This window comes from Ptychodera flava, chromosome 5 (assembly GCF_041260155.1).
Source record: "Ptychodera flava strain L36383 chromosome 5, AS_Pfla_20210202, whole genome shotgun sequence".
In the NCBI taxonomy this organism is placed as follows: domain Eukaryota; kingdom Metazoa; phylum Hemichordata; class Enteropneusta; family Ptychoderidae; genus Ptychodera; species Ptychodera flava.
Window position 1 is genome coordinate 36,699,178 of NC_091932.1, and position 23,556 is coordinate 36,722,733.

Below are 23,556 nucleotides of genomic sequence, written 5' to 3' on the forward strand. Positions count from 1 at the left end.
AAAATTCTGTTGCAATTTGTGGTGGGTTGGGTGCCAAAATCTCGTAGATTGACTGGACTAATTGTTATTAAGACGATTAAGGGTTAGATGATTCATTCATCGAGAAAACACAGAATATTTGGATTTGAGTTTGTCTGTTGAACTTGAAAAAACGTTTGCACCTAAAATATCAATTCTCATCATGTTAGAACTAGGGTGTTCAGTACTTGAAAGGTTTGGGAACTGCGATAGTTTCACAGTATTAGAAAACCGGTAAACCTCGCTGTTAGTGGTCAATTGTCCATGTTGAACGAGACTTCACGAGCCTGTGTGACTTAGATGTTGAATCCCACGGATAGTTGCGATGAGGTTGTTTCTAAGACGAAACACGTACTAGCGCCAAATATGATCGAAGGTCCCTTTCTGTTGTTTTCTGTTACCTGCAAATTCAACTTACTTGGTGTCAACTTAAATGGGAATATTGCCAGTTAATTCTTCTGTTGTGCGTTGCATTGCAGGAATATTTTTGATTGGTGTGTCTATATCCTCCTGATAAATTGTGTTGTTTTCCATGTCATTGACTTCTTCATCGTATCTGATGAACTCTGTTGGCCAGAAGACAACACCAATGCCACGTCGCCCGCCGTTGAGACGACTGGAATAGGGATCTTAGGGGATGAGAGTGAATCGAGAGCTGGGCTGCCAAAATCCACATTCGACTTTTTGCCATAACAATAATCTTTGTCTGGGTTAGACTTTTGAAATCTGCGAGGGCATTCAAGTCACTTGGTGAGTATTCTTTCTGTCTTGAATGTCAGAGAAGGTGTGAATACAATATTGCTCTGAAAAAAATGCTTGACTGACTTGGTCAGAAATTAGTCAGTTTGTTTTCCCAAAGAGGCAAACATGAAAACATGCACATTCAGCGAGGTTTTTCTGGCTAAAGTACTTTTAGGATCGAGTGTAAAAGTGAGATATGTCGGGTAAGCGAAAAACAAGTATTCTTTGCTTTACCTGAAAATTAAGTAATGTCTCCTTTGTTTCAATTTACGGTAGTATGGGCCACGAAAATGAAAGACGGCTAAATTTTTGCTCAAATTTCCCTCAAGGAATATTTCAACTATTCTCTTTCAATATCAAAAATAATAATGGGGGTCACCCCACAAATTGCTCAAGATGTATCGATATTTGAAATTCATCATGGCCGACGTCAATGCATTAACTCTGAAAAATAAAATGTTCGATTCTCGCTTTCAAATATATGCAATATCATGTCGTAATTTTTCAGACCTCCCAATATTGTTGTATAATTTAACGTTATTCCATATGGAAATGCTAGTTGCACGCTTCAATGGATCATTTACTTGTTGTTAAGTCTAGATATATTTCGCTGTTCATTATCGACACTGAAGCAAATCTCAGGGATTAAACATGACCATTATTTAATATCCTCTTAGGTGATTACTGCTGATTTACGATTCAATTTCAGCATTTTGAAGCTTTACCACTCTACTTCCTGACAGGTCCTTTCATTGTTATGTGTCACAATATCATTGGTGATTTGGCCAGATTCTGTTTTCTCTATTTCATCGTGTACATACCTTACAGTAAGTATACAACTCCGACTTGTCACGTGGTAAAATTGCCTCAGATTGACAAGGCTGAATATTCATGCGTATTTGAGCCCTCATTTAGCCATTGTAAAATCCTTTTACATTAAATTTTACTCTTTGAGTAAATTACCCAGAAACTTTAATTCCAGAGTCGACTTGAGACAGTCAGTTTTAAGCACAGAGTACGGTTCACTGTTGGACATATATATTTCTATTTACTATCACAATGTAAATCTTATCTGTCCTGTGATATTTGAAGGACCACTGATAGTTAAGAATCGGCAAAACTTTTGATCATTATTGAAAAGAATTAACATTTTCACATGCATCTATACCAGGAAACTCAAGTAATACATGGATAACTAGTTTCCGTGTTGTCAAATGGCTTATCTTCATAACAAGTGGTTAGTTTAATAGTATAGTAATATTTTAATCATAATTTTAGCCTGTTCATTCTGGATGATGTTCGGTGGTGACGTAGAAGAGTTCGAGACTGTCTCCGAGACTCTCTTTAGTTTATTCAGAATGACCCTTGTCGATGAATACAACTACGATGTGAGTAAAACTCCAACAGTTGATTAGTTGTGCTCTGAAATTTTTGCATAGTTCACTCTACCACATCATCATTCAAACCAAACGTACAAAGGTTAAAAGGGTCATTTTTGTAGTTGCAAATAACTTGTAGATAAGTTTCGGAGTACGACTACATTAGGGATGTCAATCATCAAATCTGCACAGTCAAAATTCATGTTCATCACGTAAAATTCAGTTCGTCAAATAATGTTGTGTTTCTATAAAACTTAAATATCTGTTGAATTGTTGTTGCATTATAATAAAACAACTCTTTATATTAATTATTGCATGAATTGATTCAATGACGATCGAATTAAGAATACTTTTGCTGGATACAAGGTTACAATCGACATATTATTATCGTGTTAATTTATTTTACCTTGAGTCGTCAGTAAATATAAACTAATAGCGTCAATATGATGTATCTATGACACACACAATTCATTTGATTGGAAACTTTTTAACCCAACTTTACGTTTTGACTTGCTTAGAGACGAGTGTTTCCTTTGCAACTGAAGTATCTCCACCTGTTATTTGTACCATAGGGCCTCAAAGAAGAAAACCCTGTAATGTGTGATATCCTGGTTGGTACCTACTTGGCAATCTCTGCCATTGTTATGCTTAACCTCTTCATCGCTATGCTCAGCGAGACATTTGTAAGGTAAGCGAAGGATGCTATCCCAGGCAAATTTTAATTCCGCAAGTTATAGGGTACAGTTCTCAGTAAGATATTAGTTTGTTAACCCATTGTTTGAAAACTTTGAAGCTCATGGAGTAATGATGGAGTAATTATGGAGTGATAAAGTCAACCGTCGTCGCAAAAAAATATGTTATTAGAGACAAAAATTACCATTTTTAGCAACCCAGAAAATCGAAATGGCCAGCATCCCTGTGTTAAATCTATGGCAAAAATTAAATTTTCCATTTTCACAAATCTAAGAGAGTGAAAACTTTAATTACTTCGCGAGCTTCAAAATGAGCGCCCACATGTGGTAGACAAAGCAGTGATGTAAACGTTTAGGAGTTCCGAATATCCGTCACTAAGTCACTGAGGTGCATTCCAACAACGGTGGCCTGACCTCACTTCTTATCTATGAATGCTACAATGTGCCAGTATAACAGAAAAGACGACACTCGATTATTTGAATGCGGCGAATGAAAGGTATTCGTTTGTCTTCTCATATCAATTGGCATAGTTTTACAAAATTGTAATGTATAATTCAGTGTACTGAATGTACATTGTAAATAACATTCTCAAGACGTAAGCTATATCTTCACGGAGTGTGACCTCTACTAGACTTTAGACTGAGGAATATCGACAGATGCAATTGTACTGATAGAAACCGAATGTCATGATGTTCAGCTAATTGATGGTGTACCGTGTATACCTCTTTTTGCCAAATCTGTATATTCATAAGACATGGTGGCATTTAGTAACTCACGGAAATTTCTAAGATATCGCCAACAAAGCGTTTTAGATTGATTTTTTTAAATTACCAACACTCAACATTAAGAATTGAAACCCAGACAGTTTCAACCGTGATACAAAATACAGCCGCGATGTTATTAATACGTGTATTTGAGTTGCCAAGCCTGGCATTTCAGCGATACTGCCATGGGCCATAACGCTCACATACTGATTGTCATTATGATTGCGGAGATTAATGTAACAGAAATGATGTTGCCATTTTTTTAATTTGTTAGAATCCACGATAATGCAAGTTCCAATGCTCTGATGGAGAGAGCCGCGATTCTTTCGTGTATACACGACAACCTTTCTGATGAGAAGAAGCAGGCTTACTATAAACACGTACACGATGAACCAATGGAAGAATACTATGACGATGATATGGCCTGGAAGGAAAAAACACCAACGTTAAGAAGATTACTTTCCAAATAAAGGTAATATTTATTAATTAACTTCATTGAATCGACCAAGTTTGTATGCGTTATGCTGTCGAAAATATGTTATTAAAATAGTGAAAATATAGTAAAATGAATGAGAACTGTTAGAAATAGGCGGCTACTTCGTAACTGATGTGAAATCAAAATTGAAATTCCTGATTGTTCGATTGCTTTGCGTTAAATGTGTTTGCTATCATCAATAGTAATTGAATAATACAATTTCAGCAAGCTAATTGAATTAATCCAACGCTGGCCTAGTGAAATCTTACTCTCGTACTGCATAAAATCAAAACCAATGTGATGATTCTTTTCAGTGCTAAAACTCAAGTTAATACATGTACTTTCTCTTGTTTATGGTCGACAAGTGACCGAACATGGTCTCTGTCAGCTCACTGACATGTTTTCGTGTATGGTAAATGAGATACGACACTTTCTCGTCAGTTTTCGGTGTGAGAAGCCCTGTGGTTTGAATGAGACATGTTACTTTTTCAAAGTGTTTTTTAAAACCAGGATCAAATGGCGGCTCCGGTGGATACGATCAACAAAAAGGGATTGAACAGTGTGGAAGAGCAAAAACATGAGCAACAGTTTCAAGAAATACATCACCTCAAGCTAGAGTTAAACTCTCTTCAGGCACAAAACGAGAAAGCGATGGCTGGTATTCACGAAATTTTGGACATACTGAGAGGTATACTATTTGTATTAATCTCTCTGACGCTCTCTCTTTCACACACACGCACACACATATACACACCAACACAAAACACACACACCACACACACACACACACACACCACACACACACACACACACACACACACACACTTGCTCTCTTGCTTGCGGGCTGACTGGCTGTCACTGTCTTTTTTCCGTTGGCGATCTGTCTATAATTGTCTGTCTTCTCCTCCCCCTTTTCTAAGACATCCACTGGTAACATGTGGTTTAATAGAGTATAGATATATGCTAACAATATCAATCGATGGGATGTTATGTCTTTAATTGTTTGTTTCTTGTTTACTAAGGTCAAGGTCGTTTACGATCCACTAAGTCAGTCCACGTTCGCGCTGGTGAAGGTACCTTCCATGGACGACGCGGCGTTAATGACTAACACATTGGGCGAAAATTGAAATAAAATCGAGTGTAAATTGTTGTTGAAAAACAGCGAACTTTCCGCCACCGAACTCACCAAAAGTTCAACGGAATTGCACTGAGGAAGAACTGCTTTTTCATAAAAAGCTATTGAAAATGACCAAGTAGCCAAATATTAGGCTCAGCTTTTTCATGATTTAATCAATGGTTGTGCATAAAATTTAAATATTTTTTTACAATGGTAACTGCCACCAAACTCTGATATATATTGTTATCTCTTAACATTTTAGAACATGCAGTGACTCGAAAGATTACCGAATTTTCATTAAGTTTCGAAAAGTTTTTCGCCCTCGTAAATAGATAACATCAAGAAAGCTGAAGTAATAAACATTTTATATATATAATATCTATAAAAGCACAAATTTAAATTGGTTTTTAAGCGCAAAAAATTGAATTCTTATATACAACTGTTTATAGGGTTTGACTTTCTTCCTTCTGATATTTTTCTAGATTTTTTTTTTACATTGTAGTGAAGTTAGTTTTATTTGTCATTGAATACTTTAATCGATTTCGTTTTTCAGATGTTTAAGGAAAGTTCAATAAGGCATTCGGGTAGCGAGCTTTCTCTGTCTGCACACCTTCTCTGTGGAACTCGTTGCCTCCTGATATTCGTAATGCTAGCTCTGTTGACTGTTTTAAGCACAATTTAAAGACTCGCCTTTTTAAAGCACTCTTACAAATGTATTTATGGGATCACCATTTATCAGTTACGGTTGATGCAAGATTTATTTGTAACGTTCTCTGCTGTTTACTCTGTGTAGAATGTTAATCATTTATATACTTTGGCTGTTTTTACTCTATAGAATTTGCTTTATTTTTAACCAGGAACATTATTTTGGAGCGTATACATATCACCTATCTATTCAAATGTATATGAAGATCTTTCGTCTGGAAATGGTATTGAGTTGTTAGAATCTGAATTTATTGATGTACTATCCAAATTACCAGAGGTTTATGTAATTATTGCAGATGACATGAATGCTCGCACTGGTGAGCAATTAGACTACATTGTTGACGATGACACGACTTATATTATAGATGACACTGTTTTGTATAACAAAGATTATTTTTTAACGAATCACGTTTATCTAAAGACAAAGAAGTAAATAGCTACGGTCGTTCACTGCTTTCATTTTGCTGTTGTTTCAATTTGCATATTTTAAATGGTAGAACAGGTGTTGATAGAAACTGTGGGGAATTTACCTGTATTGCCAATGCTGGCACAAGTGTTGTAGATTATACGTTAGTTTCCTCTTATCTCTTTTCAAAAGTGACGTCTTTTTCAAACGAATTACGACAGAATCTGATCATTTCCCAATGTGTTTTAGTCTTGGTATAACATGCAGAAGTACAATAAACGTATCAAATGGGGAATCTATATTAAAGTATGTTTGGGATTCAGAGAAAGAAAATGTATTCTTAAACCACTTGCAGTCGGATAACAATGTGAACAAATTAGATGATATTATTGCTGATGCAAATGCTGATGTTAGAGACTGCATTGCGACCGTTGGGAATTTATTCAAAGTAGCTGCGACAGCATGTGGTATGGCAAAACGTCTTACACCAAATTTCAAAAATCAACTGAAGCAACCTCATTGGTACGATACTGAATGTTCGAATTTGAAAACAAAAAGTATGCTTTATTGAAACGTTTTCGTAGAGTAAATGATTTTGCTTTGTTACAGGAGTATAAAGATGTAAAACGTACTTTAAGGAAAAATGTCGTTCCAAAAAAGAATTTATTTTGAGGAAGAAAAATCTAAATTAGCGTCAAACTGTGCGTCCAACTCGAAATTGTTTTGGTCGGCCATAAGAAAATTGACTATTTAACAACCACTAACAAACACCATTGGTCTAGATGAGTGGTTTGACTATTTTAGTAATTTGTTATCTCTTAAACCTGGGCTAATTATGGTTTTTCTTTATCTGATGAGTTGAAGGATCTTTTAGAAAATACGGATGTTATTCCATTTATGACAGAGGTGGATTATGACATATTAAATGGACCGATTTCAGGTCATGAGATCTTAAAAGCAATTCGTCATCTTAAAAATGGCAAGTCCTCTGGATGTGATGAACTATAAGGAGAATTTTTCAAAGTTTCTGAAACTTACTTGTTGCCATGTTTAATAGTTCTCTTTAACAAACTGTTTGATTCTGGACTGTTCCCAGACGATTGGACCAAAGCAATAATTGTCCCTCTACATAAAAAAGGTCAAATAAATGTTGCAGGAAATTATAGAGGCATTTAATTGTTAAGTGTATTCAGTAAAATTTTTACCTCTGTTCTCAACAATCGTTTGACCTTTTGGGCTGAAACTCTTGGTAAAGTTGATGAAACACAAGCTGGCTTTAGGCGTGGTTATTCTACCGTTGATAATATTTTTATTCTCCAAAGTATTGTACAAAAATATCTGACACTTAAACGCGGCAAATTTTATTGTGTTTTCGTCGATTTCTCCAAGGCGTTCGACACAGTAGAAAGACAGAGATTATGGTATGTTTTGCTAAAAGGGGGAATAGGTGGTAAAATGTTTAATATGATTCATGCTATGTATAAAAATGTAAAAGCATGCGTGAGATCCCAGGGTGGACTCACTGATATTTTTGACTGTCCAATAGGAGTTCGTCAAGGGTGCATGTTAAGCCCCTTTTTGTTTTCTTTTTTTTATAAATGAGTCGCCAAATGAGCTCCACAGAAATGAGTTACGTGGTGTACAACTTACTCCAGATTTAGTAGAAATCTTCTGCCTTTTATTTGCAGATGACGTCACACTTTTTTCTGACACGATTATTGGATTACAACGCCTTCTGAACAATTTAAGCTCATCTTGCGACTCGTGGAAGTTAAATGTGAATTTACATAAAACAAAAATTATTGTTTTCAAATCTGGGGATCATCTGTCTAAATCAGAAAAGTGGTATTTTAACGGAAAGTCTGTTGAAGTAGTTTCTTATTACAAATATCATGGTATTCTACTCTCATGTCGATTGCAATGGTCCATGGCAACTAAAACTATTGCTCCACAGGCAAAAAAATCATTTTTAAATATTGTCAAAACAACAAAAAGATGGGTATGTTCCCTTATGATGTTTATTTTAAAGTGTTTGATACTATGATCCTACCTATATTAACCTACGCGTCTGAGATTTGGGGTTATAAGAAATATGACTGTTTAAAAAGAGCACAGGTCCAGTAGGCATAATTTGTGATGATTTTTTCCTATTATTGTCATAAAAATAATTATGAATATTAATAAATTATTAATATGAATGTTACAGAATATTAAAACATTTTTACACACAATGTCGTCTACTTTGTGTAAATGCTGTCTGGAAACTCCATTGTTGTGATAATTATGATTATTAGGGGCCTAATAAATTATGATTGTGATTAATAAAGTAATATTTTACACATTGTAATGTGCTTATATGAACAACCCTCTGGAAACCCTTATATAGTTTCACAATCTATGCCAAAATATACAAGTGACACCATTGCCCAGGTTCAGTCTACGGCGAGAGTTACCATTGCCCAGGTTCAGTCTACGGCGAGAGTTACTACACAGTGTATATAATGTGAAGGCAGCCAGCTCCACTCGACAGTAAACTGACATACCCATGAATTACCTCCGTTTTCTTCACTTCTGCATGTTGATTCTCAAACTTTCTCCCGGTGTTGGCAAGTCTATAAATCAGCCATCAAATCTACCCAGTTTTGGCCACTTAGACGGAAAATTTGTGAAGTTTGAGGCTGCGAGAAGGTATATATCGCCAATGAAATGATGCGGCCTCAGCGGAATCGACAGCATCCGGGATCTTTTAGGGCCGTTTGCGAAATTTGAATGTAGCCGCCAAGCGGGGCCGAGGGCGGAGCCATGATTTAACGTTATTAGGTATGCTGACATAATTGAACGTACGGCCAATGAACGCTTGTGACCTTTTTTACACATGAAAGTTACACTTACAGACTTACACTGTACGATTACTTCATGGTCTGTCTAAGGATGGAGGTGCCTCAAGTCAACGGTCCAAGCTATGTATGTGTGATTACAAACAGATGACGGGTTGCAGATGCGTTTGTTTATGATAGATACCCGGTTGACATTGTGAAAATATGTCAATTTCAGCGACTTGGCGAGGAGACCTCAAAACAGCGTACGTACGTACAAACACGCAGTCACCTTCCAATTGAACTTGTGATTTTCAGAGCTTTACAATGAAAATACAGGCAGCGTTGACTGTCGTCTATTTTGCTGCCCAACAAATATTAAAAACGCAGTCACGGACGTGTTTTACAGACAAAGCACAGACAATGTACCTTGAAATCGATATCTTTTTATAAAAAGGCGTACGCGTGCTGGCGTTACGAGGACCTGTTACTTTTTTATGAATATGTTAGACAAATATATCCATGTCTTGCAAAAAAATACTGAGAAAAAGTGAAATTTTAATAATATTATCAATAGTTTATTACAGAGCTTCCGTTAACGCAAAATCCTGCGTATTTCAAGCATGTTATTACTTTGAAGTACGCAAAGTAAAATGACGTCTGCGAAATCCGATACGCATCCCTTCAATGTGAAGTTTATCCAGGACTTAAAATAAATTGTTTGCTGATAAAAATGCTTATAATTTAGCAATATTTTGTCCTACATCCTGTCAATCACGTTTTCCTTCAAGTCTGTACCAATAAAAATGTAACAAGTTCAATAGAGTTCGTCGTTATTGCGGCAAAAAAATGTTTTTTTCCCGCTGCGCCCAATGCATACTTGTAAACCATGAAGATCTCCTAGTCGAATATCAAGTTTAAGTTAATGCTACGCAGACTATAACAATAGTTTTATGCGGTCTGCAAACTTATTCCAGCATATTGCAAAATTGGCCATAATTGCAGCCGTGATTCCAGTCTCATCTGTCCCGTGTGAGCGCGTGGGTTCAGTACCCAAAACAGGATTACAAAATCGAAACGTAGCTGTCTAAGTGACTATGCCTGATCTAATGATCTGATGGTGATAACCATGGAAGGCCCGAGACTAAGTGAATTTGACTTCAGAGCAGCGATGATAGGTCAAGCAGCGAAGGCAATAGTGGGAATTTGTAGTCTAAATAATTAGTAAGAAATGAAAATCGTCGACAGAAAATAGAACAAATTGTGAAACTAATATCAAAGAAAAAACATTGTCACTGATGTTGTTTATTGAACACTTTATTCATTGACTTTTGAACCGGTTTTCGATATCGCGTAGACAGCTGTTATATATAGGTACTTACATGTAGTCATGTTGTACGCATTTTTTGTACATTTTACGCAAATAGAAAAACAATTTGCGAACAGCCTTACGCAGATTTGGAAATCCTAACCGAAGCTCTGCAGTTTTATCACACTCAGAAACTGAAGCGAGGACTTTCTGTCTTCGGGAAAAACAATTGACGCTACACACGGATGCAGCTGGGTCTATGGAAAAAACACTAAAATTTTGAAACGAGAACGGGCAAGAAAATGTCAGCACGTTTGTAAGCCTGGAAGTGTTAGTCGTGTTCCTTGCTATTCAAGGTATTTGGGGGTACGATGTGCACATGGCGGAGGTTCTTCGGGATAGGTGGATACCGTGGAAACCTAGCTGTGATATCGCAGCGGCGAACGCGTTCAAATCAAAGGTCACCGCCACGGTCAAATATCACAGCTAGTGGAAACATTTTAATTGCTACGGATTAGTCGCTGATGTGTTTGGCGGAGGAGGGGCAGAGAAGTCGGTCACAGTTGATGACGGTGTGCTCACTGTCGTCGGAATTTCATCTGGACGTTTGCAATGCACATACGTGATGACGGTGTCATCAAATAATATGGATAAGGTGTATATAATGCTGGCAAACACGATCGCAGCAATCTATATTGAGCTGCCTACTGCGGTATTTGACGTTTGTTCAGTTGATGCTGTCCCCGTTTCGCTGAAGCTACCATCTCCATTGATCGTATACCCAGTAAGCTACTTTGGAGCAACCTTACAACTCCTATAAAGTTCGAAAAATACATCGTCCAACTAGAGAAATGAAACTCATTCCACGTTCTGATGTTGATCAGACACATGTACATTCGGGTCAACTGATGAGAGGTCTAATCAAAGGTCACGAGCGTTCATTGGCCGTACGATCAATTATGTCAGCATATCTAATAACGTTAAATCATGGCTCCGCCCTTGGCCCCGCTTGGCGGCTACATTCAAATTTAGGCATAATTTGTGATGATTTTTTCCTATTATTATCATAAAAAATAATTATGAATATTGATAAATTATTAATATGAATGTTACAAAATATTTAAACTTTTTTACACACAATGTCGTCTACTTTGTGTAAATGCTGTCTGGAAACTCCATTGTTGTGATAATTATGATTATTAATAAATTATGATTATGATTAATAAAGTCATATTTTACACATTGTAATGTGCTTATGTGAACAACCCTCTGGAAACCCTTATATGGTTTCACAATCTATGCCAAAATATACAAGTGACACCATTGCCCAGGTTCAGTCTACGGCGCCAAGCGGGGCCAAGGGCGGAGCCATGATTTAACGTTATTAGATATGCTGACATAATTGATCGTACGGCCAATGAACGCTCGTGACCTTTGATTAGACCTCTCATCATTGACCCGAATGTACATGTGTCTGATCAACATCAGAACGTGGAATGAGTTTCATTTCTCTAGTTGGACGATGTATTTTTCGAACTTTATAGGAGTTGTAAGGTTGCTCCAAAGTAGCTTACTGGTATACGATCAATGGAGATGGTAGCTTCAGCGAAACGGGGACAGCATCAACTGAACAAACGTCAAATACCGCAGTAGGCAGCTCAATATAGATTGCTGCGATCGTGTTTGCCAGCATTATATACACCTTATCCATATTATTTGATGACACCGTCATCACGTATGTGCATTACAAACGTCCAGATGAAATTCCGACGACAGTGAGCACACCGTCATCAACTGTGACCGACTTCTCTGCCCCTCCTCCGCCAAACACATCAGCGACTAATCCGTAGCAATTAAAATGTTTCCACTAGCTGTGATATTTGACCGTGGCGGTGACCTTTGATTTGAACGCGTTCGCCGCTGCGATATCACAGCTAGGTTTCCACGGTATCCACCTATTCCCGAAGAACCTCCGCCATGTGCACATCGTACCCCCAAATACCTTGAATAGCAAGGAACACGACTAACACTTCCAGGCTTACAAACGTGCTGACATTTTCTTGCCCGTTCTCGTTTCAAAATTTTAGTGTTTTTTCCATAGACCCAGCTGCATCCGTGTGTAGCGTCAATTGTTTTTCCCGAAGACAGAAAGTCCTCGCTTCAGTTTCTGAGTGTGATAAAACTGCAGAGCTTCGGTTAGGATTTCCAAATCTGCGTAAGGCTGTTCGCAAATTGTTTTTCTATTTGCGTAAAATGTACAAAAAATGCGTACAACATGACTACATGTAAGTACCTATATATAACAGCTGTCTACGCGATATCGAAAACCGGTTCAAAAGTCAATGAATAAAGTGTTCAATAAACAACATCAGTGACAATGTTTTTTCTTTGATATTAGTTTCACAATTTGTTCTATTTTCTGTCGACGATTTTCATTTCTTACTAATTATTTAGACTACAACTTCCCACTATTGCCTTCGCTGCTTGACCTATCATCGCTGCTCTGAAGTCAAATTCACTTAGTCTCGGGCCTTCCATGGTTATCACCATCAGATCATTTAGATCAGGCATAGTCACTTAGACAGCTACGTTTCGATTTTGTAATCCTGTTTTGGGTACTGAACCCACGCGCTCACACGGGACAGATGAGACTGGAATCACGGCTGCAATTATGGCAAATTTGCAATATTCTGGAATAAGTTTGCAGACCGGCATAAAACTATTGTTATAGTCTGCGTAGCATTAACTTAAACTTGATATTCGACTAGGAGATCTTCATGGTTTACAAGTATGCATTGGGCGCAGCGGGAAAAAAACATTTTTTTGCCGCAATAACGACGAACTCTATTGAACTTGTTACATTTTTTGGTACAGACTTGAAGGAAAACGTGATTGACAGGATGTAGGACAAAATATTGCTAAATTATAAACATTTTTATCAGCAAACAATTTATTTTAAGTCCTGGGATAAACTTCACATTGAAGGGATGCGTATCGGATTTCGCAGACGTCATTTTACTTTGCGTACTTCAAAGTAATAACATGCTTGAAATACGCAGGATTTTGCGTTAACGGAAGCTCTGTAATAAAACTATTGATAATATTATTAAAATTTCACTTTTTCTCAGTATTTTTTTGCAAGACATGGATATATTTGTCTAACATATTCATAAAAAAGTAACAGGTCCTCGTAACGCCAGCACGCGTACGCCTTTTTATAAAAAGATATCGATTTCAAGGTACATTGTTTGTGCTTTGTCTGTAAAACACGTCCGTGACTGCGTTTTTAATATTTTGTTGGGCAGCAAAATAGACGACAGTCAACGCTGCCTGTATTTTCATTGTAAAGCTCTGAAAATCACAAGTTCAATTGGAAGGTGACTGCGTGTTTGTACGTACGTACGCTGTTTTGAGGTCTCCTCGCCAAGTCGCTGAACTTGACGTATTTTCACAATGTCAACCGGGTATCTATCATAAACAAACGCATCTGCAACCCGTCATCTGTTTGTAATCACACATACATAGCTTGGACCGTTGACTTGAGGCACCTCCATCCTTAGACAGACCATGAAGTAATCGTACAGTGTAAGTCTGTAAGTGTAACTTTCATGTGTAAAAAAGGTCACAAGCGTTCATTGGCCGTACGTTCAATTATGTCAGCATACCTAATAACGTTAAATCATGGCTCCGCCCTCGGCCCCGCGTGGCGGCTACATTCAAATTTCGCAAACGGCCCTAAAAGATCCCGGATGCTGTCGATTCCGCTGAGGCCGCATCATTTCATTGGCGATATATACCTTCTCGCAGCCTCAAACTTCACAAATTTCCGTCTAAGTGGCCAAAACTGGGTAGATTTGATGGCTGATTTATTGACTTGCCAACACCGGGAGAAAGTTTGAGAATCAACATGCAGAAGTGAAGAAAACGGAGGTAATTCATGGGTATGTCAGTTTACTGTCGAGTGGAGCTGGCTGCCTTCTCATTATATACACTGTGTAGAAACACTCGCCGTAGACTGAACCTGGGCAATGGTAACTCTCGCCGTAGACTGAACCTGGGCAATGGTGTCACTTGTATATTTTGGCATAGATTGTGAAACTATATAAGGGTTTCCAGAGGTGTGTTCATATAAGCACATTACAATGTGTAAATATTACTTTATTAATCATAATCATAATTTATTAGCCCCTAATAATCATAATTATCACAACAATGGAGTTTCCAGACAGCATTTACACAAAGTAGACGACATTGTGTGTAAAAATGTTTTAATATTCTGTAACATTCATATTAATAATTTATTAATATTTATAATTATTTTTATGACAATAATAGGAAAAAATCATCACAAATTATGCCTACTGGACCTGTGCTCTGACGCGTCGTGACGTGGAACGTAAAACATCAGTCTGATACGGCACGTTATACGTCATCAATTGTTGTTTATTTCCGATTTTGATGTTATGTTCATCTTGCATTTAACGATCAAATCCATCTTTTTCACTTCAATCAAAATTTACCAATATACAACGAAACATATTACAAGTACATATGAATTTAACGTTCCTTTATTTCAGATCTAAAGAGAGTTACAGGACAGGTTGTTGTAGAAAATTAAAAGTTGATGTTTACAATCTGTTGTATTTCGCGCTACTTCATCGTCCCTGTTCACGTCAGCCATGTTTCAGCAAGAGTTATTAAAGTGAATTCAAACTTACAATATTGTCCGTGTAATAATTATCCACCAGAACACCGGAACGGTGACCAGAATAAGTAAATTTGCTCCATTCCTTTTCTGAACTGCGGTAAATTGCGCTGAAACAATCCTATTTAGACTGTATACACTCGACACGGTGTGATCGACGACTTGATCAGCTTTTGTAAACAAACATGTATCAATGCGCTCAGACCAGCGGCAGAAAATAAAAACATAGTCCCTTCGAAAGAATGACAAAAACTAATAAAATTTCTTTATTTTTAATTACCTTTTACATAAATATACGGTCATGGGCATATGATAAATCGGTTATCCCACAATATCAGCGCTTGGTTGGGACGTATTGCCACTCGTGAGGGTGTGCGCCGCATCACACTCATCTTCGACTCGTGTGATGCGGCTCGCACCCTCACTCGTGGCTATACGTCCCAACCAAGCGCTGATATCGTGGGATAACCTCATATATTGAAATGTCTGGAACAAGGAAAAAACGAACATGGGTGCATGAGGTTAAGGAACTTCTGGTGGTATGTAACCTTCAAAATGTATGGGAAAATCAAAGTGTGAACAATAATAAGAGTTTTACTGAAACATTTGTTAAAAATTTTAAAAAGTTTTGTTTGCAAGTTGGTATAGTGAAATCTGTACTTGGATAAGTTAATATCATATCGTACTTTTAAGCTTTCTTTAGAGCCTGAGAAATATATTTTTGTTGTTAAAATTCCATCCATATGCAAATGCTTGCACGGTTTCGCTGCTCTTCACATAACTTACGTGTTGAAAGTGATAGACAACATGGGATTGAAAGAGATCAACGATTGTGGACTTTCTGTGATTCAAACGAAGTAGAGGACGAATATCATTTCCTGTTAGTTTGCTCTCTTTTCCAGAATTTGCGGAGAAAGTATTTACAAATGTATTATTTGAATCGCCATCATCAGAAAAGTTCATTGAATTACTTTCCCTACAAAATGATCAAATCTTACAAAGTTTAGCTGCTTTTATATTTCATGCTATGAAATTACTTAACGAGTTAAATGATTTGAATAGTTAATTTATATACTTTATTTAATTTATTAGACTTTATGACACAGATAACATATTTTTGAAATGTACATTCCTTTATTTTTTATTGTTGTATTATGGGCAAAAGGCCTTGGAATACAGAATAAACCAACCTACCTACCTAACCAGGTACATTTTTTACCTTATTTCATTGTTTTTTATACTCTAAGTTTCTTGTCTTTGCTTTGCTGGTATTTTATCGATTTAAATGACATTGTGTAAAGCGCTATGAGACGTTCGTGTATTATGTTTGCTGATAGTCATACGATGCAAATATATATTGACGTAATATATGTACAGATATCTGTACTAAACCAACTAGCAAAATGAGAGCAAAATTCTTACAGCCGATAATGCCGACATGGTATGTCATTGAGTTCATTAATATGGACAAGGCCAAGCAAATCGTTGAAGTTCCTTCAAGATTTGTAACCCCAAATGAGAATTTACTCGTAGGTTTTGGGTCAATGTTTGATATGACCCTTAACGTGGGATTTACCACACTGCCTCGTGACGGACGGACTGTGCATTTAGGAATGTGGATTTCAGTAGCACCATCACAGCGCTGTGGCTCGTGTACGTTGTTTCTTGTACTAAATGTCTTTATTAACAAAAAAGCTGAGTCGGAGAGCTCAGCCGGAAAGGACAAAATGTCCCAAAATGGCCGAATTTTCCCGCTTTTCTCTCGAAATCAAAGTAAATAAACTTGCTTTACAGATTTAAATCACATTTAGCATATAAGTTGACATTTTGGCGACATACAGTCCCCAGGCCCTTTTGTTTGGTAACCTTTCATGCAGTTAAAAAGCTACGAAACCGTCGGTCATATTTTCCTATTAATTGGGACCAAAATGGCATAGAATTGCATGCCTAAGACTCCTTTACTCCAGTGTACTTGTACGATCAATGACCCTGAGTGACCCCATGTCAATCTATAGTGCAGAAAATTGTCTCTTTTGTTGCTTGCTGTTGTGCCCTATCTGAACTTTTTCCAGTAATAGTGGATCCTTTGTATAGATGAGTGAGTTGACTGTCATGCTTTGATTACCCAAGAAGATAGTCCTTAGAGAAAGTAGTGCCCGATTTTGATTTGTCTTTAAGTTACTCTTGCCTAACTTAACTGAGTTGAGCTTCAGATTTAAACGGTTGGCGAGAATCAGTTTAAGCTGCCGATATCATGTTAAATGTCGGTGGAAACTTTGTGGAGATTAGTTATTTCACTGTCATGCGGAGTGCTTTGGTTATCCATAGTCGACAGGGTCCGTTGTATCTGATTTCTAGTTTTCCAGTATGAAATATTTGTTGAACTAGAGATTAACATATGAAAGACACGTGATAGAAAGCAACTTCCTGCTCCTACTGATGCCTAAAGTGAGTTGAGGAGTTAGTGTCAGAAAGTGTTGTCCGTCTCAAGAAAGCAGAGGCGAGTATACTCTGCCATGTGAGGGCAAACTTAAGCAGAGTCAAGAGAGAGGACTCAGCCTTGGGGCTCACCAGTATTCAAGGTTAGATCATCGGACATTGCACCATTCAAATTTACACGCTTAGGTCTATCGCTTAAAAACTGCTTATCCAGAGAATGAAAGAATGATTAACGTCTAAATCCAACAGTCTCTTAATCAAAAGGTGTGCCTGTATTGTATTACTTGGGGAGGAAATATTCATGAAAAGAATGCGTACATGATTGGCGGGAAGCTCAAGGTGGTCAGCAAATAGATTTACTAAAGTTAGACTAGCGCCTTCTACCCCTCCTCTGGGCTTATCGGCAAATTGTAATGAACCCAAGCGATCAGTAACAGATGCCGTCAAGTTGTTACAGACCAACCTTTTCATACATCAAGCGAGTATATATGTCAAAGCCACAGGTCGATATTCATTCAGTTGTTTCGGAAATGGTTTCTTCGGGACATGGATCACAGTGGATACTGTCCATGAACGGGGTACAAAATTGGTGTTCAAAAATAATTGAAATTAAGGGTTAATACGTTACCTAACTGATGGGCGCATAATTCAAAAACTCTGCCCTTCAGACTATCTTAACCAGAGACTGCAGAAGGGTTGATTTTTTTAAAAAAATGGACGACCTCTTCCTCTTTAACGTTAACTGACGAAGGAATGAGAAATTGACCAGTCATATGGCATTCTTCCTTCAGTAAAATCGTGTACATCAAATCTTGCATAAACTGATTTAATTTGTTTGCAAAACCTGTCGGATCCTCAGTATATATTCTGCTTTTGGCCCACGCCGTGGGCGTAGCCCACCTAAGTGGGCCTATGTCATAGGTTGGCGTGTGTTAGTCTGTATGTGTGTCTGTAATATGTGTGTATGTGTGTGTTTGTGTGTGTGTTATGGATTTGTGTCTTCGATATCTCTCAAACTTCTTCATCAAATGTCACGTAATGAGGTAGACATAGTTAACCGAAAATTAATTTTTGAAGTAATATTTTGACTTATTTTTGCTCATTTTTGCTCATTTACATAGCAAGGGAAGATGCACTAAATTATGAGGAGTGGGGCACAGAGGACTTGCTTTCTCTGAGAACCATAGTGATATGTTGTTGATATAAAGCAGATAAGTTATTTTATGGCTTTTTCAGAGTGTGAGGTGTCATGTCTGATCACAGGACTGCAAATAAAGTATTAAAGCATAGATAGCTCCGATAACTTCTGCCAACTGCCATACGCGTTGCCCTTTCCGAATTGACGTTTCGCTCGACCGAAAGTATCTCTATACAGTACCCCTTTCTCAATACAGATTTAGCCTTATAGTGCTTTATAGATTGCTCAAGGCTCCAAAAATAAAAGTGAGTTTGTGTTATTTCATTTGAATGTTTACGTTCCAGTTTTCAGTGGAAAAAATCGATCGGCTTTTTCTCGTATCTTTGTAGAATGTAAATCAACGTGAGAAAGATACGGTAGAGCAGTTACCAGTTCATCTCTCTCTCTCTCTCTCTCTCTCTCTCTCTCTCTCTCTCTCTCTCTCTCTCTCTCTCTCTCTCTCTCGTCCAGCATACCACTTTCAATGGTGTTATTTTATTTTATTTTATTTTGTAGACATAAACACAGTCCCTTCACGAGGGGCTGTGACATTTACCGGTTCGTGTTCACTATCTTGCGCTAGATCTTCATAATTCGATTTTTGTTATTCCTGCCTGTTTTATATCCTACACGCAGAACTTGAGTTGCTAAATGATTGCGGTCTTATAATAGCATGAAGTCAAAGGAGTGGTGTACAAGGCCAAAGTATCAACGGACGACAACAGAGAGAAGATTTATATCGGCTTCACTGATAACACCTTCAAGACGCTACACTAATCACATGAAATCTTTCCGTAACGAGAGATACAAAAACAATACCGAGTTGTCAAAATTTGTACAGAACTTAAGGAATAAGGGCCAAGTCTTTGACATTTCGTGGTCAATCATTGATTAAGCATCGAACTGCTCTAACATAAGCAAGCGATGTAATCTTTGTATATCAGAAAAGCTGCACATTATCAATGCCGACAAATCTACGCTCTGAGTTGGTTTCAAAATGTCGCCACCAAAACAAATATTATTTATCGAATTTTAACACCACCTACAAATAGAATGGTTCGTCCCAATCATATATGTAAGAGTGTCAAGCTAGTAATCCTTTCACTTCTATCTGAGGATTGCAAGATGCATGAAACTTAAGTAATAGATTTCATTACTTTGTACTTGAAGTAATCTTTATATATATATATATATATATATATATATATATATATATATATATATATATATATATATATATATATATATATATATATATATATATATATATATATATATATTATATATATATATATATATATGTGTGTGTGTGTGTGTGTGTGTGTGTTTTTTTGCGATTTGGGGGACATGATGAAGAGTTCATCAACGGTTTCTCAGCTGTATTCGTTGATTCACCTGGAAAACTCCATCTACTGAAAGAATTCCTATTGTGTTTAAAGTACCTAAGGTATCATTACCTATAACATTTTACAGATATGACCATTTAACATGATCAGTCTTCAGTCAATTTATCGCCAAGACTCCTTCGGGCATGCCTTTGACAGCTCTCAGACTTATGGTGCTTCTATTCATGTCAGCCCTTTCAAACTTTGCAAATTGTGTCCAGGCCGATTGGCTACAGCCGATGAATGTAACAGCTCCTGATATGGAAAATAAAAAAAAGTAAAAAAAACCCCTGAAAGTCGTGACCTGGTGACCGGTCATGGAGAAAAATACTGACAAAAGTCTTAACCTGAAAATCACGACTTCACCCTTACCAAACCTTCAGATCTGTATTGAGCTGCTCCAGCTCTGATTTCAGTCTGCCACAGCTCTGTGCAGCTCAACTGCAGATCTGTTTTGGTTGTCTTGAGCTGTAGTTTGTTGGCAGCAGACAAAACTGATAATTTGAGCTGTCTACTAAGTCAATGCAGACAACTGTCAGCTCTGTGCAGACCAAATTCAGCTCTCCCTAAGAACTTTGTTTACATTTGTATAAATGGATCATTCTGAAGACTGCTTGCAGCTCAAAGAAGGATGCCATGTCAAATTGTAATGTATATCACAGTTGGCCAACAAACATTGTTGATGACCACAGTTAAATCAAAACTTACAATATAAGCATTATCTTTGTGACGAATTTGATAAAGACTCTAGTTGATCATTTTTAATCTGCACCAAGTTTGTTCTAGTTTGGTAAACACTAATGGGATTATCACAATGATAATGGTGAAATTTGCACCCTGAACATGTAGATATATGTGAAATATACATCTTGTTTGGTACTAACCAGATTTTTTATTGTCCTAAGTGGCACTGTATAATGTACAGTATATTACAATGAAAGAAAGCTTAGAAACTCCATTATGTTCATACAAAATGATACATGATTTTTTTAGTTTTAAATTTTTATTTTGGTTAAATTGTAATATTGCAAAATTCTCTTCAATAAAGAATATTTTCAGGCAGAATTTAACACAGTTGTCCAATGATGAAAACAACAGGATACCAAATATCATAATCACTCAATACATAAACAAAAATCTACATGGTAAGTTATATGTGGTATGTACTGTAAATACCACATAATCCTTAAGAAAAAGAAAAGTCAAAGGATTAATGATTTGAGAAATACTATTTTTTGAAAAAAAAATTAGATAGGTCAAATAGTGTGTGGAATGCGCAAATTTATCAAACCATGCAACATTACCTTGGAATATGAAATAAATGTACTGAAAAATATCAATGCATGAAGGTTATTTCTCTGGACATTGTTTTTAAATGATAAGTTTCAAAAAAGCCATGACGAATTTCCGGAAAAGAAACTACAATTTTTTTTGTTTGGTTTACAAGTCATACCACCGAATAGCTGCAATGTAGCCCATGGGCCCTGTTCAAGGTTTTTCTGTGTTGCCGTGTAGCACTGTGCACTAAATAAGGCCATTGCCCTCAGTCATGTGGCGATCAGAAAGTGAGTCCTACGTTGAATCTACATGCAAACACATTTAGAAGGGTAATTGGCTTAAAATCTGACTACTCACGATCGTTACTTGCATAATCATACATGTCGGAAGGCCATAGAGGTACACTGACTGATTTATAGTGTATAAAAGTTGGCGTAAAAGTAATATACTTCCCATTCTCGCAAAACTAATGTTTGAAAGGCTATGGCAGCAGCCAGGAGGTCACAGGTCAAACAGATCATCATGTATTCGAACTTTGACCTTACAACATCACATGTTGTAAAACAAGACTTTTGATTGGCCAATTTTGTCAAGGCTGCCATTTTGAATTCCAGTGTTGAACAGTTGAATGTGTGAGTCTGCAGGTATCATTCACTCCATTAAGCCACGGTTTTTGGGAGAAATCGTCGATTACCTCTCTCAGTGGACGATGAAGGGAACACAAAAGAGGTTTAGGAGAACAACTGTAATGTTTGAAGGACGTTGCCTGCGTTAGACACTTAGAGTTTATGTAAGTTAAACTTCGATCAGTGGATGTCCGTTGTATTTACAGTGTAATGGCCGTGGACATTTGAATTTTCCAGCCTTTTAGTGAGGTTTCAACTGAGAGTTTGCTACTTCGACACTTTCCACACCGTAGGGGACTATTTCAAACCAACCACTGTTCTTTGAGAAGTTGAAAACATATGACGACAAGAAGTGATCTATGTTCATTTGATCATTATGGATTAGTACTTATGATAGCAACTCTACTGCATGCAGTGCATAGTGTTACGTGCAGAGAAAACGAACAAAAGGGTGAACTCAGCAGTTAACGTTTAAACAAAATTTATTACGAAAATAAAACTAATTGCTAAGTCAGGGATAGAGTACAAGCTTTAAAAGTGTACAGACTACTTATCTCAGCTGGGACGGCAAAGCTCCAGTCTCAGAGTTGTAACAGTCAGTTGGATGTATGAACAGTCCTTGCAGGCTTGAAGCTGCACAAAGTCCACAGTATAAATCCAGCGTTGGCAGTGAAGGTCTTGAAAAGTCTTGAGAATGACTACTGCTGGAGTTTAGTAACACACAAGAGACACGATCCCAAAAGTCTGACTGGAGCTGAGCACGTCCCTTTTATAAAGGCATATAAGAACAATCTAGAACTTTTATTGACATGCTAATTACTGTTCTAAAATTATCTCTCTTACACAACTAATCAACTTTCCAGAACATTCCAAACATGACTAATTGAATTCAAGGTTGTGAGGTCATTAAGGGCAGTGACCTTGAGAATGTTCTAGACTAATTGAACTCAGGTCATGATGAGTGTGGGGTAAATGACCTACATAACACACCCCCTCTTCAAAAAGAAAATTTTTCAAAGAAAAATCTTTCTTTTACAAATGTAATCTTGAAAAGGATTTAAGTACTCAAATTTGTTTTACTCTAAAGTAAAATTTCTTGAAAGTGAACAACAATAAACTCTAAATACGAGAGAGACAGTCTGCAATTAAATTGTCTCTGCCTTTGATATGTCTAATATCAAGATTAAACTCCTGTAACATTAAACTCCATCTTAGCAATCTCTGATTTTTGCCTTTAAATTTCTGCAGAAAAACAAGAGGGTTGTGATCAATATAAACCACTATTGGCCGATTTGAAGAAGTAACATAAACTTCAAAATGCTGTAAAGCTAATATCAAAGATAACACTCTTTTTCAATTGTAGAGTAGTTTCTCTGGGATTTGTTAAATTTGCGTGAAAAATAGCAAACAGGATGATCTACCCCATGACTATCCTCTTGCAATAAAACAGCACCAGCAGCCGTATCACTAGCATCTACAGCTAATTTGAATGGCAAAGTGAAATCTGGTGCAGACAACACTGG

At 37.1% G+C, this 23,556-nt stretch overlaps 1 protein-coding gene across 1 annotated transcript; it reads left to right on the forward strand.

The window, feature by feature from the left end:
* The first annotated feature begins 1,526 nt into the window (after positions 1 to 1,526).
* On the forward strand, positions 1,527 to 5,358 carry LOC139132603 (polycystin-2-like protein 2). Its single transcript, XM_070698885.1, has 6 exons — positions 1,527 to 1,586; positions 2,038 to 2,147; positions 2,711 to 2,826; positions 3,870 to 4,067; positions 4,581 to 4,758; positions 5,093 to 5,358. Exons 2-4 carry the CDS (start codon positions 2,052 to 2,054, stop codon positions 4,063 to 4,065), a joined length of 408 nt encoding a protein of 135 aa, XP_070554986.1. The 5' UTR covers positions 1,527 to 1,586; positions 2,038 to 2,051; the 3' UTR covers positions 4,066 to 4,067; positions 4,581 to 4,758; positions 5,093 to 5,358.
* Positions 5,359 to 23,556: the final 18,198 nt, after the last annotated feature.

Coding starts and splice junctions, on each gene's coding strand:
- LOC139132603 (XM_070698885.1), top strand. CDS start 2,052: ATGATGTTCGGTGGTGACGTAGAAGAGTTCGAGACTGTCTCCGAGACT. Junction 2,148..2,710: donor TCGATGAATACAACTACGAT/GTGAGTAAAACT, acceptor TTTGTACCATAG/GGCCTCAAAGAAGAAAACCC. Junction 2,827..3,869: donor CTCAGCGAGACATTTGTAAG/GTAAGCGAAGGA, acceptor TTAATTTGTTAG/AATCCACGATAATGCAAGTT.